This window comes from Aspergillus pseudonomiae, assembly GCF_009193645.1.
Source record: "Aspergillus pseudonomiae strain CBS 119388 unplaced genomic scaffold BDV37scaffold_12, whole genome shotgun sequence".
Classification (NCBI taxonomy): domain Eukaryota; kingdom Fungi; phylum Ascomycota; class Eurotiomycetes; order Eurotiales; family Aspergillaceae; genus Aspergillus; species Aspergillus pseudonomiae.
The window spans coordinates 106,078-119,680 of record NW_022476004.1 but is presented as its reverse complement, the minus strand read 5'-3'; the positions used below and the strand labels follow the sequence as shown (position 1 = coordinate 119,680).

The 13,603-nt window shown below is 48.2% G+C and overlaps 6 protein-coding genes across 6 annotated transcripts; 2 read left to right on the top strand and 4 right to left on the bottom strand.

Moving 5' to 3' along the window:
• The first annotated feature begins 894 nt into the window (after positions 1–894).
• Positions 895–2,391, top strand: BDV37DRAFT_241171 (WD40 repeat domain-containing protein). The gene is made up of 3 exons (XM_032081151.1): positions 895–1,282; positions 1,335–1,703; positions 1,760–2,391. Exons 1-3 carry the CDS (start codon positions 1,008–1,010, stop codon positions 2,115–2,117), a joined length of 1,002 nt encoding a protein of 333 aa, XP_031944504.1. The 5' UTR covers positions 895–1,007; the 3' UTR covers positions 2,118–2,391.
• Positions 2,392–2,595: 204 nt separating this feature from the next.
• BDV37DRAFT_280096 (VOC family protein) lies at positions 2,596–3,390 on the bottom strand (the record flags this gene model as incomplete). The annotated part of the gene is made up of 1 exon (XM_032086486.1): positions 2,596–3,390. The coding sequence occupies one exon, from the start codon at positions 3,388–3,390 to the stop codon at positions 2,596–2,598; it is 795 nt and encodes a 264-aa protein (XP_031944503.1).
• A 1,793-nt stretch (positions 3,391–5,183) lies between these two features.
• Positions 5,184–7,068, top strand: BDV37DRAFT_28676 (arabinan endo-1,5-alpha-L-arabinosidase). The gene is made up of 5 exons (XM_032087983.1): positions 5,184–5,466; positions 5,539–6,535; positions 6,592–6,620; positions 6,673–6,728; positions 6,779–7,068. Exons 1-5 carry the CDS (start codon positions 5,281–5,283, stop codon positions 6,951–6,953), a joined length of 1,443 nt encoding a protein of 480 aa, XP_031944502.1. The 5' UTR covers positions 5,184–5,280; the 3' UTR covers positions 6,954–7,068.
• Positions 7,069–7,182: 114 nt separating this feature from the next.
• On the bottom strand, positions 7,183–9,658 carry BDV37DRAFT_269315 (uncharacterized protein; the record flags this gene model as incomplete). The annotated part of the gene is made up of 4 exons (XM_032084344.1): positions 7,183–7,372; positions 7,473–7,591; positions 7,652–8,134; positions 8,840–9,658. 4 exons carry the CDS (start codon positions 9,656–9,658, stop codon positions 7,183–7,185), a joined length of 1,611 nt encoding a protein of 536 aa, XP_031944501.1.
• Positions 9,659–10,725: 1,067 nt separating this feature from the next.
• Positions 10,726–11,257, bottom strand: BDV37DRAFT_280092 (uncharacterized protein; the record flags this gene model as incomplete). The annotated part of the gene is made up of 4 exons (XM_032086485.1): positions 10,726–10,855; positions 10,911–10,988; positions 11,037–11,110; positions 11,180–11,257. The coding sequence occupies 4 exons, from the start codon at positions 11,255–11,257 to the stop codon at positions 10,726–10,728; spliced, it is 360 nt and encodes a 119-aa protein (XP_031944500.1).
• Positions 11,258–12,453: 1,196 nt separating this feature from the next.
• Positions 12,454–13,078, bottom strand: BDV37DRAFT_280091 (uncharacterized protein; the record flags this gene model as incomplete). The annotated part of the gene is made up of 3 exons (XM_032086484.1): positions 12,454–12,515; positions 12,566–12,699; positions 12,753–13,078. 3 exons carry the CDS (start codon positions 13,076–13,078, stop codon positions 12,454–12,456), a joined length of 522 nt encoding a protein of 173 aa, XP_031944499.1.
• Between the last annotated feature and the right edge of the window lie 525 nt (positions 13,079–13,603).

Here is a 13,603-nt window from a genome sequence, read left to right as displayed (position 1 = left end):
CAGGTAATCTATCTCTGTCTAAGCTATCGAAGAAGCGGTCGAGTTCACTCCAATGTGCATAACGACGATAGAAAGGGAAGGTAACAGTAGATCCTAGATCCACGATTAGTTCCCCTTTAAAATTTTCCTTCTTAACATCGCGAGGCAGGATGCCACTGCATTTTGAAATATCAAATTTCGAAATAATATTCTTGAAATTTTTATCTTGACGGCTTGGTGGCTCATCAGCAATAAAATCCTTCACGATTGCCCAGCGGGCCCGATCCCAATACGGATCACCTTTCACTGATCCGCTTACTTCCCGAAGCTGTTGAAGTTGAGAGTCCGTTAGATACATCCATCCATGACACCGCACCGCCCACTGGCCATTTTTATGCAGGTCGCATAGACGAGCAAATGCACGCGCTTCACATCCAAATGGGCTGATATACGAAGCGACAACGTCGTCATGATATACGGCTTTGTAGTCATAAAACTGCACGCTCAGTCGTTAAATATTTTCTAGGGGTTGGTGTGGGTCTAGACATAGACATACCAACTTCAGGCAAAGGTCTCTTCTATTGTGCTTAAATCTGAAAACAAAGCCCTGTTAGGTCTTGCATAAAGACTCGGAACATCCAATCATGAGCTGTAGATCGAATTTATGCCTACGTGTATCCTCTATAAAGGATTCCCAGTCTTTCAAGACCCAAAGGCTGTCATGTCTTTGCTGGGTTGAGACAGCGCCAATCAGTATGTTTGCAGACTCTTGATCTATAAGACTATTTGCAAATCCGGTTAGACACGAATAACAATGACTCTGACACGGACTTGCTAGCCCTGGAGTTTCCAAGATCTGCGATTCCTCGCCCCACCCGACGTCAGCCTGGCAATGAGGCGGAGTTCGGCCCCAAGGCATCCTTCTGGACCACCGCAGTTTATGTTGTTCATTTATTATGATGACAACGCCATATTATATCTATGAAGGCCTAGAAATTAAGTAATTCAATCATCCATCTTGACGTATCATGGCTTCCAGCATTACGACCAAAGCCTGCGAGCCCATCGTCAGCAAGACCTTTCCGCGCGATGGCTTGGCTGTGACAGCGTGCGAAATGGGGAGCAATTACTTCGTGGTTGCAAAGGAAGCTGCTCTCTATGTATTCGACTTTGCTGATAAGTCCCTAACTACGCTACAAGAGAAGGGGAATGTCACCTGGTGTCTGGCATTACGCGAGGATAAGAACCGCTTAGTGACGGGTGGGGCCGAGGGTGAGGTCCTGATATGGAATATACGGACAAAGTGACTAGCCTTGTGTCAAGCTTTCCAGATAACGACTGTTAATATTGCCTAGGTCAGTCACTCGCTTATTGAAGGGTCACACTAGCACTGTCCGCAGCCTCCAAATCGTGAATGATACCACGCTTATCTCCGGTAGTCGCGACTCGACCATCTGCATCTGGGACATGGACTCTGATGAAGTTGATCCTAAGCTAGTTCTAAAGGGGCATACGGAAACGGTACGGTGCCTCAAGGTTCATGGCGGGGTGCTCGTTTCCGGTGGTAATGATGGGGAGGCGCGAGTTTGGGTTATCCATACCGGACAATGTCTCCATGTGCTCAAAGGACACACAGGGACTCTGTATGATATATCTTTTGACGGGTCTCGGATTGTCACAGGCAGTCTGGACTCAACTATCCGAGTTTGGGATCCTCAGTCTGGGTTTGTTTCCTTTGCTATCTAACAGCCTCCACGATAGTACCTAACGACGCATCTAGAGCCTGTCTGGGAGTTCTTTCGGGCCACAGTGGGGCCGTCACCCGGTTATGCTTACAAGTGGATACTCTTATCTCTGCGGATACTGTTGGAACGGTGAAAGCGTGGTCCTTAACTACAGCTTCGGGTCGGACTATCGCTGAGGAAAGAGAAGGAAGTGTCATTTCGTTGGCGGCAGATGGTGAAAATATCCTCGTTGGTAACACGAATGGTTCGGCATATCTAGTCCGTCGTGATTCCGGTCCAAGGAAGACACTTGTCGCTGGAGCAGACGCTGTCTGGAACGTGGGGTTCACTCCGTTTAATCGTCCATTGGCAATTTACTTCAAGGGGGGAGATACTCAACTGGACATTTTCTGAAATGCTGCAGCAACGGGTTATCTTATATAAAGCCAGGTTTGTGCTCGTCGCATTGATGGATTGCATGAAGTTCGATAGAGCACGTTCAATCTTCAATTAGGTGGTGTTTAGTGGCAGGAAGGGATTACAATAATCAGAGAGCTACTGGTTGTTTAGATGCTGGTAATTGTGTTATGGAGTTATTTTTAAATCAGAAAGGCCCTGATTCATAACCCACTGAACCTAGAACTCGTACCAAGTAATAGTGAAAATGATTATTGTTTAGGAAACTTAACATGAAAGTCCAATAATACGTATAGAAGCTTGTCTGGACGAGGTATTGATGGAATATACAATCACTGTAAATATGAATAAAGCCATACGAAAGCTTCGTATCAATCTGGTCGTCTAATTTATCATGGCGTCACGGGCTTGTGTGTTGGGTCGTGTTTTTATTTCATTCCCAAGCACTATATACAAATGAGGAACATATCTCTACTCACTCAATGGCAATGGTAAGCCCAGGCAGAAGCTCAACCTGGCCTGGCCTCTCTCCATGAAAGGTGAGCGTGACCGCTGTTTCCTCATCATTCACAGACAGGGAGATGGTGTGCCTGCCATCTCCCGACCCCGAGGGAACCTCATAATGCCAGGTTCCGGGTTCCAGGGCCCTAGAACCCTCAGGGGTGTAGATCGCATCGTACACTGTTGACAGATCGGAATGCTGTGCCCCAGGAACAGACACCGAGAGCGAGGATATCCCTTGAACCCCACTAGGATGCTGGGTCAGATCGAACTGCTCCTGGTAGGGCACCCGTAAGTGCCGAGGAGTTCTGTCCAGACACCAAAACGGCAGATGGCCCGGGGAGATTGCGTTTCCATGGGCGTCTCTCGCAGCGCTGACGGCCCATTCCAAGACGACTCCGTCCTCCCTCTTTCGACCTCCGGGAATCGGATCTTGGTACGACAAACCAGCGTTCGAGTCAAGAATTCGCTGCTGAACGGCAGCGAAATCACTCTCGCTTGGCAATGTGAGGGCCCAGTCAATAATCGTGTTTTCCTTCAGGTTTCCCCAGCGATGCTTCCTGCGCTGCTCGGGGGAGGCATCTTTGGCAAACGCAATGAACTCGATGTAGACTCCATCCGGGAGGAGTATCAATTTGTTCGAGGTCAGTCCGTCGGCATGAGTCCCGCCCGGCGCTACAACGAAGTAATCCTGGAGACGGTCGGATAGGCTGAGGAGGGAGTCATGAGGGATGAGAATGACGATGTGATCGAGGCTGGGACGAGACATTATGTACTCTGAAAAAGCGTGAAAAGACAATTGAGAATATGAGGCTATTTGGTAACTTGCTTTCTTAAAAAAACAAGAAAACCAGCGGATTTTGGAGAAATAAACAAAAGGAATGAGGGGAGAATATTTGTATCTCTGGTTGAATTTATCATTCCCCGCAGCTATTATGTGATCGTATCGCGATTCCCCGCCGAGTCTAGAGCGGGTTTTCCATAACCCCGCATATCCTACAGTATCCTATAAGCCTGTCACTCTATGCATCTCCTTAGGCCTTTGGTCTCAAAAGAACCGTAACGACCCTGCCTCATTTCATTCCAGTGATGAGCATAGATAGGCACTGGCGCTACCAATGGTAGTTACGAAGGTTACAAATCCATATCGTGGAACATATTACCTTTGCTGATAGAACGAGAAGCAACAGGGCTGTATTTTGAGGTCTAAGTCCTAACCTATCACAAGAAACCAGCCACCACCAGCACTTAACACCCTTTCAGAACACCAGCTCTGAAGTGAAGAAGCATTCCTTATCCCTGGCGACGTTTTCTACGCCACACTGTACCCGCTGTCCACGCCATGTTGCAATCTAGTGTGCGTTGTCCATGTTCAGTTTGAATAGTAGGAAGCAAATCTACCGTCTAACGCATTAGTATTCAAGAATAGTGGCAAGAAAAGATACAAAAATATACTGACCCCTGTTAACGGGAGCCATCTTAGCACAGCTCCTGGTTCGGTATATACCAATCGTGAGCCAAAGCCACAACGATACAAATAAGCCCTGAGTGATATGAATTAAGGTCTGTGGGTGCGCCAAAGACACGTGGAGGGTCATGCAAGTGGTGACCGTGGATATCACATATTCAAGCGGGGTGATATGCATTGTGGACAGAAAGTCAAGTTTGCCGTGTGTGTTTTAGAGAATTGCTCTGCTCAAAACACAAAGAGAAGATCTGAATAGCAAGTTCATATGGAGAAGACTTCAGTCTACCTTACCAGGGCCCCAAATGTCCCTTTTGTAGATCGCTTACCCGTTGATTCATGATGGAGATATTGGGTTGTTCCCACAACGGCGGAACCTGTCATGAATAGAAGGGCGTTATGTTAGGAGTAAGACAGGAAGAGTGCCTTCGGTCGGATTTTATATTTCCATTTTTTGTTTCAAGGTCCGTTCCGCTGCAAACCACGGTACAGAATCGGAGGCATCCTGTCTTTATCAATCAGATAGAACAAAGTGGAGAGGAAATCCCCTCGCTTTGTACGGAGTCGGCATTAAATAGGGCAAAAGACGGCAAGCCCTCGGGTCATTTTGGCATGATCCAACTCTCCGCCGGCAATCTTGAGTTGCCAGAGTACTCGCAAAGGAATATCCCCCATAGCCAATATTGCCACATATTTAGCAAAGACCATCATGACTGCTTTGTAGGCTTCATAACCTACAAGCGCTTACATAACCACGTATAGTTGGTAAGTCACGTGCATCAATGTGCAAAAGATACCACGATAGACTTGTCCAAAATTTTGCAACTCAGAATGGCTGACTAGAGTGCAGAGCTCCTGAGTGCAGCCCGCGTATACGCAACGGAAAGTCTCTGCGAGGGTCTGAGCCTTCCTTCCCGCAGGAGCTTGACACCTATCGGGCATTCTGATGCAGATCCCAGGGTTTATCTAATCATCCTGATAATCCCCTGAGGGCATGTGGAGTCAACGATTGGCCGTCAGTCCGTGACCAGTGAAAAGCTTGGTAGAAGCTAATTCGCAGTTATTATTATCCCGCTTATCAGGCTGGAAGGGTCTCTTTTTGATTCCCTCTGCGCCTCCTCCCAAGGCGTTGTCAGACTCACTTGAAACGTCGATCCAATCTCCCTTTGGCTTTACTTCTTCGCCCGTCCCGCGATGTGCACTGCCCCCCGTCATGACTTTTCCACTCAAGAATGCTGGGGCGAGACCCTTGCATTATTGCGGTGGGTCTCCGAAGATCGTGGCTGCCTATCGGTCCGAGAACCACGGAAAGCAATCAAGCTTTGGGGCATCTCAAGCAGGCAACGTCAATTACCCAGAGTCTTTTGGCGGCTCCTTATTGTTAGCTCCCCCCCCCAATCTCCGCGCGCGCACTTGCCATCTTTGCTTCTCATGAATTGACATTGATCTCAGTCTTCCTCTCGGCTAAGAGCCACCGCAATGCTTCGAAATTACATCATATCTCTAGCCTGGCTGTTGGGCATGGTGCAAGCGGCACCCTCGGAAAACTCCAAACTCCATCACCCTCCTAACGTGTTTTCAAAAACAGATAAATATCCTTTTCCAAATCAAGGCCACATCCACGCTCATGACCCTAATATCGTGCAGCACGACAATAAATTCTACCTGTTCAAAGGAGGGATCCAAGTCCCCATATTCAAATCATCCAGTCTGTCAGGGCCCTGGACGAAGGTTGGCACAGTCCTAGACGGCCCCTCGGTCATCGACAAACAAAACCGCACGCGCCCCTGGGCTCCAACGACTGTGGAATGGAAAGGGAAGTTTTACTGTTTCTATACTATCAGCCAAGACGGAGTTCGCAATAGCGCTATCGGCGTTGCAAGTACAGACTCGATCGAAAGTGGCTGGACAGACCATGGAGGCCTGATCTACACGGAAAAAGGGCCTTTGGCCCATGTCTGGCCATATACTGTGTCCAATGCCATTGATGCCTCCTTCATAGCAGACCAACAGACCGGACAGCCGTACCTGCAATTCGGAAGCTACTGGCATGGTATTTTCCAAGTGCCCTTGGCCGATGACTTGCTGTCTGTCAAGAACCCTGAGCATCCAGCCGCGAAGAATTTGGTACATTTACCAGATGGGAATCCGAAGCCGGATGAAGGGTCCTTTATGAGCTATAAGGAGCCCTATTATTATTTGTGGTTCAGTCATGGAAAATGCTGTCAGTTTAACAAAGGTTTCCCAACTATGGGGCAGGAGTACAGTATCCGTGTTGGAAGGTCAAAGGATGTGCGAGGCCCGTTTGTGGACAAGCAGGGAAAGGAACTGACAGAGGGCGGCGGCAACACTGTCTATGACTCGAACCATGGAATCGTCTATGCTCCCGGTGGACTCGGTGTGCTGCCTGCCAATACCACGGATCCAGACGTTCTATATTACCATTACCGTATGCTTATCGACATCGCCTTTCATTAATGGTCCGGCTAACATCCACCCTCGCAGTTAACACAAGTGTCGGATTCTCGCATGGCGTGAGTACATCAGGGAACTATCAGCATACAGCCACTAATAACGACCTTCTAGGATGCCCTTCTGGGTTGGAACTATCTCGACTACGAGGATGGCTGGCCTGTCGCAAGGTATGTCCCCGCGCACCATCAAGAGGAGCTGATACTGATAGTTTTGGCAGAGGAACGGAGAACTTCGCAGCTACTGTTCGGCCTAACTACTCCTTCATCGTGGCCGCCATATTGTGTATGTGTTGCTTGGCTCTGATTCTACTTCCAGTTCGCTTTACTGGTCAAAGGCTCATGCTACCCTTTATATTACTAGTCGCGACAGGCTTTCTATGGCTCCACGGGTGATATTGCGTTGGATTTGGATGGTTGTCTGAGTTTTTATGATACCCTTTTCATGTACCAAAATCAGTTATTTCGATTGAGATGCACAGGTGTGTGTAAGATGTGGTTGGGCTCATGTATAGATCACGTCCGCAAGTATCGCTGGATGACACGCGTGTACATATGTTTATAGACTACACTTAAATATGACGGTGGACCGTATCACTTCCGTCAATTCCCCAAAACAACCAACTTATGGATCCCAACCGCCATCCACCTGAAGGACCGTACCAGTTGTAAACGAGGCAGCGTCACTGAGCAGGAACAACACCGACTGCGCAACTTCATCCGCCGTCCCAGTGCGTGGAATGATGGTCGGGGGCTGTGTATACCCGCCTTGAATGACAACCGACTTGTCCAGCAAAGGAGTCTGAATCGATCCCCTATAACATAACCACATCAGCATCGCCCACAAACATGCCACCCCCAGGGGGCAAAAACAACACCAAACAACAGTTGACAGAGCAAGGACAGGATACTCACGGCGCAACCGCATTAACCCTAATATCCGGCCCAACCTCCTTGGCCACACTCTTCGTCAACCCAACAACGCCATGCTTCGACGTCGAATACGCCACATGCAATGCAAACCCTCTCACTCCCTGAATACTCGTCGCATTGACGATACTGCCCTTCCCCACCGTCGCAGAAATACTCCTCACCTGGGCCCGCACGCAATACATCGTCCCCGTCAAATTCACCCGCAGCAGCCGATCCCACTCCTCATCGTCCTGCTCCGTCAATCGACCCGTCCCGTGCTTCTTCCCAATCATCCCCGCCATATTGGCAGCGCCATCCAACCGCCCGAAGCGCTGGACCGTAGCCTCAATCCACGCGTCCACTGACTCCGAAGACCCCACGTCAACCTTGGTCGTGAGCACATTCTCAGCGTCGGAATCGAGTTGCGCAAACGCGGCCGCGAGGGCCGTCTCGTCGATGTCGGCTAGGGAGAGACGCGCGCCGGAGCGGTAGAGTTGTTTCGCGACGGCGAGGCCGATCCCCGCGAGGCCTGTTACGGCGTAGACCTTTCCTTTTACTGATTCCATTGCTGTTGGGCTTTTGCGTGAGTTAGGTTGTGAGGAGAGGCGATGTTGCATATGGTGGGGGATCTTCGAGAGGGGTAGACGACTACTCGGTCGGAGATACTCCGAGTAGGTTGCATTCGGTTCATTTGGCAGAATGCGGGTAAATTGTGAAGGGTAGGTGGGCTTTATTTGGTTCTTTCTGGGGCTGGTTGGTGGTAGTAGCTGTGGTTTTGTTGGTTGGGGGGAGTATATGTACTTGACTGGGGTTATTTGACTTTTAGGGTTACGTTGTGATGCTGTTGATTGTTTCTTGTGTGGACTGCGGTGTCACTGCTTGTCTTCTCGATGAAAACATCACTGGATGGACAAGTATGTAATTATATATATTGAGAAGCTAAGAATAGGAGATATGATTTGTGTACTGAGTACATACTGCAGGCCTGGCTGTCGTTCCTATATATGCAGGCTTTGAGCCGGCCCTGCATTGCATAGCATTCATCCAATAGACTATTCCATGTGGTGTATCGCCTGTATTAATCCAGTGGCGTGGGCATCCTGAATGGAATCCAATATCGAGTATGTAGGGTATTGGAAACGAAGTGCTACGTCCCTGCGATCAGTAGCTAGGGCTAATGTGTCTATTTCCAGATCACGGGAGATTTCTATATCATGCCCCTAAGGAAACACATTTCCACTCACCATCAGCTGACTTTCTTATTCTATTAACTGTTGCTGTGTTTTTGTTCAGATCGCTTGCTTCTTGATTTAAACTACATATATACAGTAAGCACCTCATTTCCGAGTCAGAGCTACAATGCCTTCCACCCTTTCCCTGGACACCGGACGACGCAAAAGCCATCCAAAATGCCAGACAGTATCCTCCTGTGACTTGATTGACTGCTTCAAGTGTGGCCATAAATTAAAATGGCCATGCGGCATGCCAGGATAAGCATCAAGCCTCACCTCAACGCCATTATCTCTCAGAACCTTCGCATAGACAATGCCGTCATCGCGGAGAATATCCAGCCCTGCGACCTGAACATACGTCCGCGGAAGAGCAGAGAACGGCACTGTCGAGTTAAAAGGCGAAAAGTCCTCCGACAGGCGATCTTGCTGGTAGAGAGCCTCATATCCTTTAATCGATTTGGTATCTAGACCGGGATTCCCAGGCGCATACGCGTTTTGCTCCCGAGATACCCAAAGCTCCTTGTATTTCTCCGGCACAGTCTCTTGGCTCATACACACTGGAATACTGGCCAGAACGCCCGTAATCGGCGGCGAGAGCTTCTCTTTCACTGCGCGGTGCGCGGTCACAATTGCAAGGTTTCCGCCGGCTGATCCGCCACCTAGCACAAACCCTTTCGTCAGGTCGGCGTCAAGCGCAGACGCGCTAGCTGCTATCCACTGCACACTATCCCAGATGTCGTTTGGGGCTGTCGGAAACTTGTGCTCCGGTGCTAGGCGATAGGACGGCTGGACCACGGTGGCACCGTACAGTGCTGCGATCGTGCGGGCCCAGACAATCGATTGGATGTTACTGCCCATGACGAACGCTCCGCCGAAGATTAGAACAACCACCGGGTTTGCCCCGGATGAGTTGCCCGGCTTGACGATGTGGAGATTGCTCTGATGTCCATCGCGCATCGGGATATCAATCACTGTTTCCTGGGTGTCGAAGCTGGGACAGGAATCATATGCGGTTTTCTCCATTGCCGCAACTATTTGGCGGACTGGCTCAATGGGTCCCGAAAGGTCCATCGGAGGGGTGGGGCTATGCCGCAGAATCTTATGCACGATGAGATGAGGCAATATTCAGGAAAAGGTTGGCTGCTCACTTACTTCTTCGAGCTCTGGGTCGACGATGCCTAGCTTGAGGACATCCTCTTTCGTGTTATATTGGTCCATCACTGCAGTTGAGTGGCTTTGGCTTGGGATGTGGATTGACTGGCTCATTCAATTGAGGTCACTTGTAAGCTACGAATTTCTTCATTGGGAATGCAAGGTCTTTTATAGAATCCTCTATGACTACGTTGGTTCTGTATACAAAATGGCCCATGCAGGCTCATAATGACTCATTTATAGTCATGATGATTGGCGCAGAATATGAGGCAGCGGGTCTTGGCGCTAGGGTAAGGCGAGCAGTCGAAGAGTGAAGGTGTATGTATATTCTGCTGGGAGCTCTTCAAACGTTCAGGTAAGGTTGGAGAGGGAGCTGTTGTATACCGGATTCAAACAAGTTCAATACTATGTACAAAAATTGAATTCTGCACACTATTTCCAACCCCACCCGTCACTGGGTCCGGTTTGCGGGGATCCCGATCCACTCTATCTAGACAAGTCAGTCGCGCGTATTTTCCCCAGAGCCAATCTACTCATTGCTCCAAATCCAGTGATCGGCGTAGGCAGACTTGTTTTATTCTGTTTATCATAGCCTGATGACTATCATTCTTCAATCCTGTGGCGGTCTAGACCTACTAGTTACACTTTGTAAACTTCACTAACAGTCAACCGCATGATGTCGATGTTTAGTTGAGACCTCTACGGACACAGCTCCTATAAAAATAATGAACCAAGAGTACGGAGTACTACACCTTCTACTCAGAAGAGCATTTGGATTAATCACCTATTGACAATCTAGGCAGTGTGAGATACACCAGCACCTCCATTACGCTTACACAGCACACAGCTCTCAGTCATACTCCGTCAACACATCACAAGAACACATCTTCCCCGTCCGATTCCACACACTCGAAGCTCGAAACAAGGAATGGACGCTTGAACGTGTGGCGTCCCTCATGCAAAGTGTAAGAGTGAGAGGGGCCTGAACGACAGAAAGGGTCCCTGGCGTTGTATTAGCTAACGATTCTCAGGGGACGAGACAGCAGTATCATCATACTTATAGAATGTACATTCAATCCCAGTTCCAGGTCTGTATGGTGCAATTATTATATGGCTTATGGGCGTATCCTGGACGCTGTGGATTGTTAGCATTGTATAACTTGCCGTTCGTAGGTCTACATACTCCGGGTCGGCCGGTACACATTCAGAGGATTGGGCAAAATGCGCGGACTCTGAATCTGGAGTCTCTATAATGACCTATTTTGTCTGTTAGTGGTTGCAACTGGACTTATAACACGTAAATGGACGGTAGAATAATAAACATACTGTTGCAATTGGACTGTTTGCGAAGCTAGTGCTTACGAAGAGTGCAAGCGTGGAAGCGGCGAGGAGGGAGAGACGCATGGTGGTGGATCAAGCTGGAGAATACTGGTTGTCTTGGAAGTAGAAGTTAGTAGACGAATTTGTGCAGCACAAAGAGAAAAGCTCTGGAGGATGGGGGAGCAATTCACTTTATAATGGCTAGATCTTCAAATAAGCTCGATGACATATATGACATCTTGGACTTGCACGTACCAGGTATATCCCCGGTCCTCGAATGCGTCGATTTTGTAAGGCAATCCGATCGAGAGAAAGTCAATGATGTCTTGATGTAACCTTTCATTGGAATGTTGAAAGTACTACTATGTTTGACAGCGACTATATCATATGAGTCTTATGACAATATATCAATACTTTCTTCATTCTCCCTAGGGATCACTACACTCATTGCTCCGTAAAATAGTTTCTGAGCCTTCAGAAAAATCTAAGAGCGATATCTGGAAATAAAAACGATGCTCGCTGAAGATCGGAATGTCAGTCGCCAGATCAGCGGTTCCATGTACCAAAAAGCTGCACGCGGTGCCAAGCTTCAGAAATTTCACTTAAAGGGTCTGGAGGAGTTCACCATAAGCGTAAAGAGGGCTATGAATATTATCTCGTAAATATTAACTCTCAATAGTGGTGATATCACGAGCAATCGCAGTGTAACTGCGGAATGTCCGGATATAAACTCCGCTGCGGGTCGAAGCTCGAAACATGGTTCACGTATCCTACGGGTACCAATTACTCTATTAAATGGGACTCACATAACATGGGAAGAATATTTTGGCATCAATATGGGCTGAGGATTTTCCTTGACCTTGGACTTCAAAATGCAAAGGTGTAGTAGTGTCTGGCAAGTGAGACGTGGTCCAAGTGAAGGAGGCAAAACATGGCATGTGTCGATTTTAGCCCAAAGGAAAATCATAAATAAATAATAACAAACGATCACCATAGGGCAAGAGCCGGTTCCTACAGCCCTTCAATTTTTGGACCTACTTCAAACTGCAAAGAAGATGTAAAAGTGAAGACGCTGTCCATCAGAGTAGTCTGATATATTGCTATCTACCACAGACTGACTCACCCCAAAATCTGAGCTAAGCACATACATCAAGACCTGCCACAAATTCTCAAACACGCAGACAAACCAGCACTTAGTCCCATGATCAACCAACTTCCCAACATAGCTGGGACCCTTTCATCCCCAATCGATGCTTATATTGGTATAAGCAGGTGCTGCTTCACTGTGCCGTTTCAGTAGCACAAGCGAACCCTTCGTCCTGTTTATAGACAATCTTCCCCTCTGCACCCTGTCAGTAAGAAAGCATATCCATACAAGAGCAAGACGCTTACCAATATTGATCGTCTTCTTCGCCGCCATCCTTTCGGGATCCTTATCACTCTCATCCACGTTTTTGCACCAGCATTGGATCTCATGATCCTTGAGTATACAGCGATCGCACTGGCCATCTCGGAATCCATTGCCACTAAACCTTTCGTATTAGCAGGTTACTCGCGATAGACTCCAAGTGTTACATACTCCTTCTGGGAATGCTCCTTATGGGCGACAAGGCTGTGTGTGTTCGTATCCCAAGCGAAACATTCGTTCAGCCCGATTGTCGTATCCGTCCAACTCACAGTTTCCCCGTTTTGTTTGGTTGCGCACCTTCCAACTAAGAGTTGGAGTGGCGTCTCTTCGTTTTTGTCGCCGTTTTCGTTGAGGCTTGGGACCGTCCAAACATGGAGGAGTTTGCAGTCTTTGAATATGTCTTGCGTTTCCACGCTGCTTGTCTCGTGCTGTTCGTCGGTGGCTTGACTAGCAGCTAGAACAGCTAGGGAAGAGGTGACAATCAAGGACCAATGCATTCTGCTCGATGAAGGGAAGAGTAAGATGGGGGTGGATTTGGAATTCTGGGAAACAAGAGATACAGAATCAGGATCCCAATTGGGGTATTTATATCCAGATGCGAACATTTATTCGCAACTTATATTGTGTACGTACAACGTCTCCCAGCCAGGAATGTCGTTGTTAAAACTTGAGTTATATGGAACGGGGCAACCGGGCGCTTCGTTGTGCTCTGGGCCTGAGAAGCCCTGTGTAACAAGACATTGTCAATAATTCACGGCAGTAGAAGTTATAGCTCATACAATGAATGATCTGCCCTGGTTTAAGCTTCCCTTGGTGGTGCAGAGCTGGGTAGCTTTGACAATGTGCCACCAACGGAACAGATGTCAGCGCATCGGGAACTCACGCTGAAGCTATCTTTTGTCAACCTAACTGATTCTGTTGATGAGCTTCATAGCCCTCGTCTTCACTCGATTATTTTGTATGATCACTATCTACTAATTGATTGTAGGAATACGTATAATAATGAGTCTAGAGAATGTGAA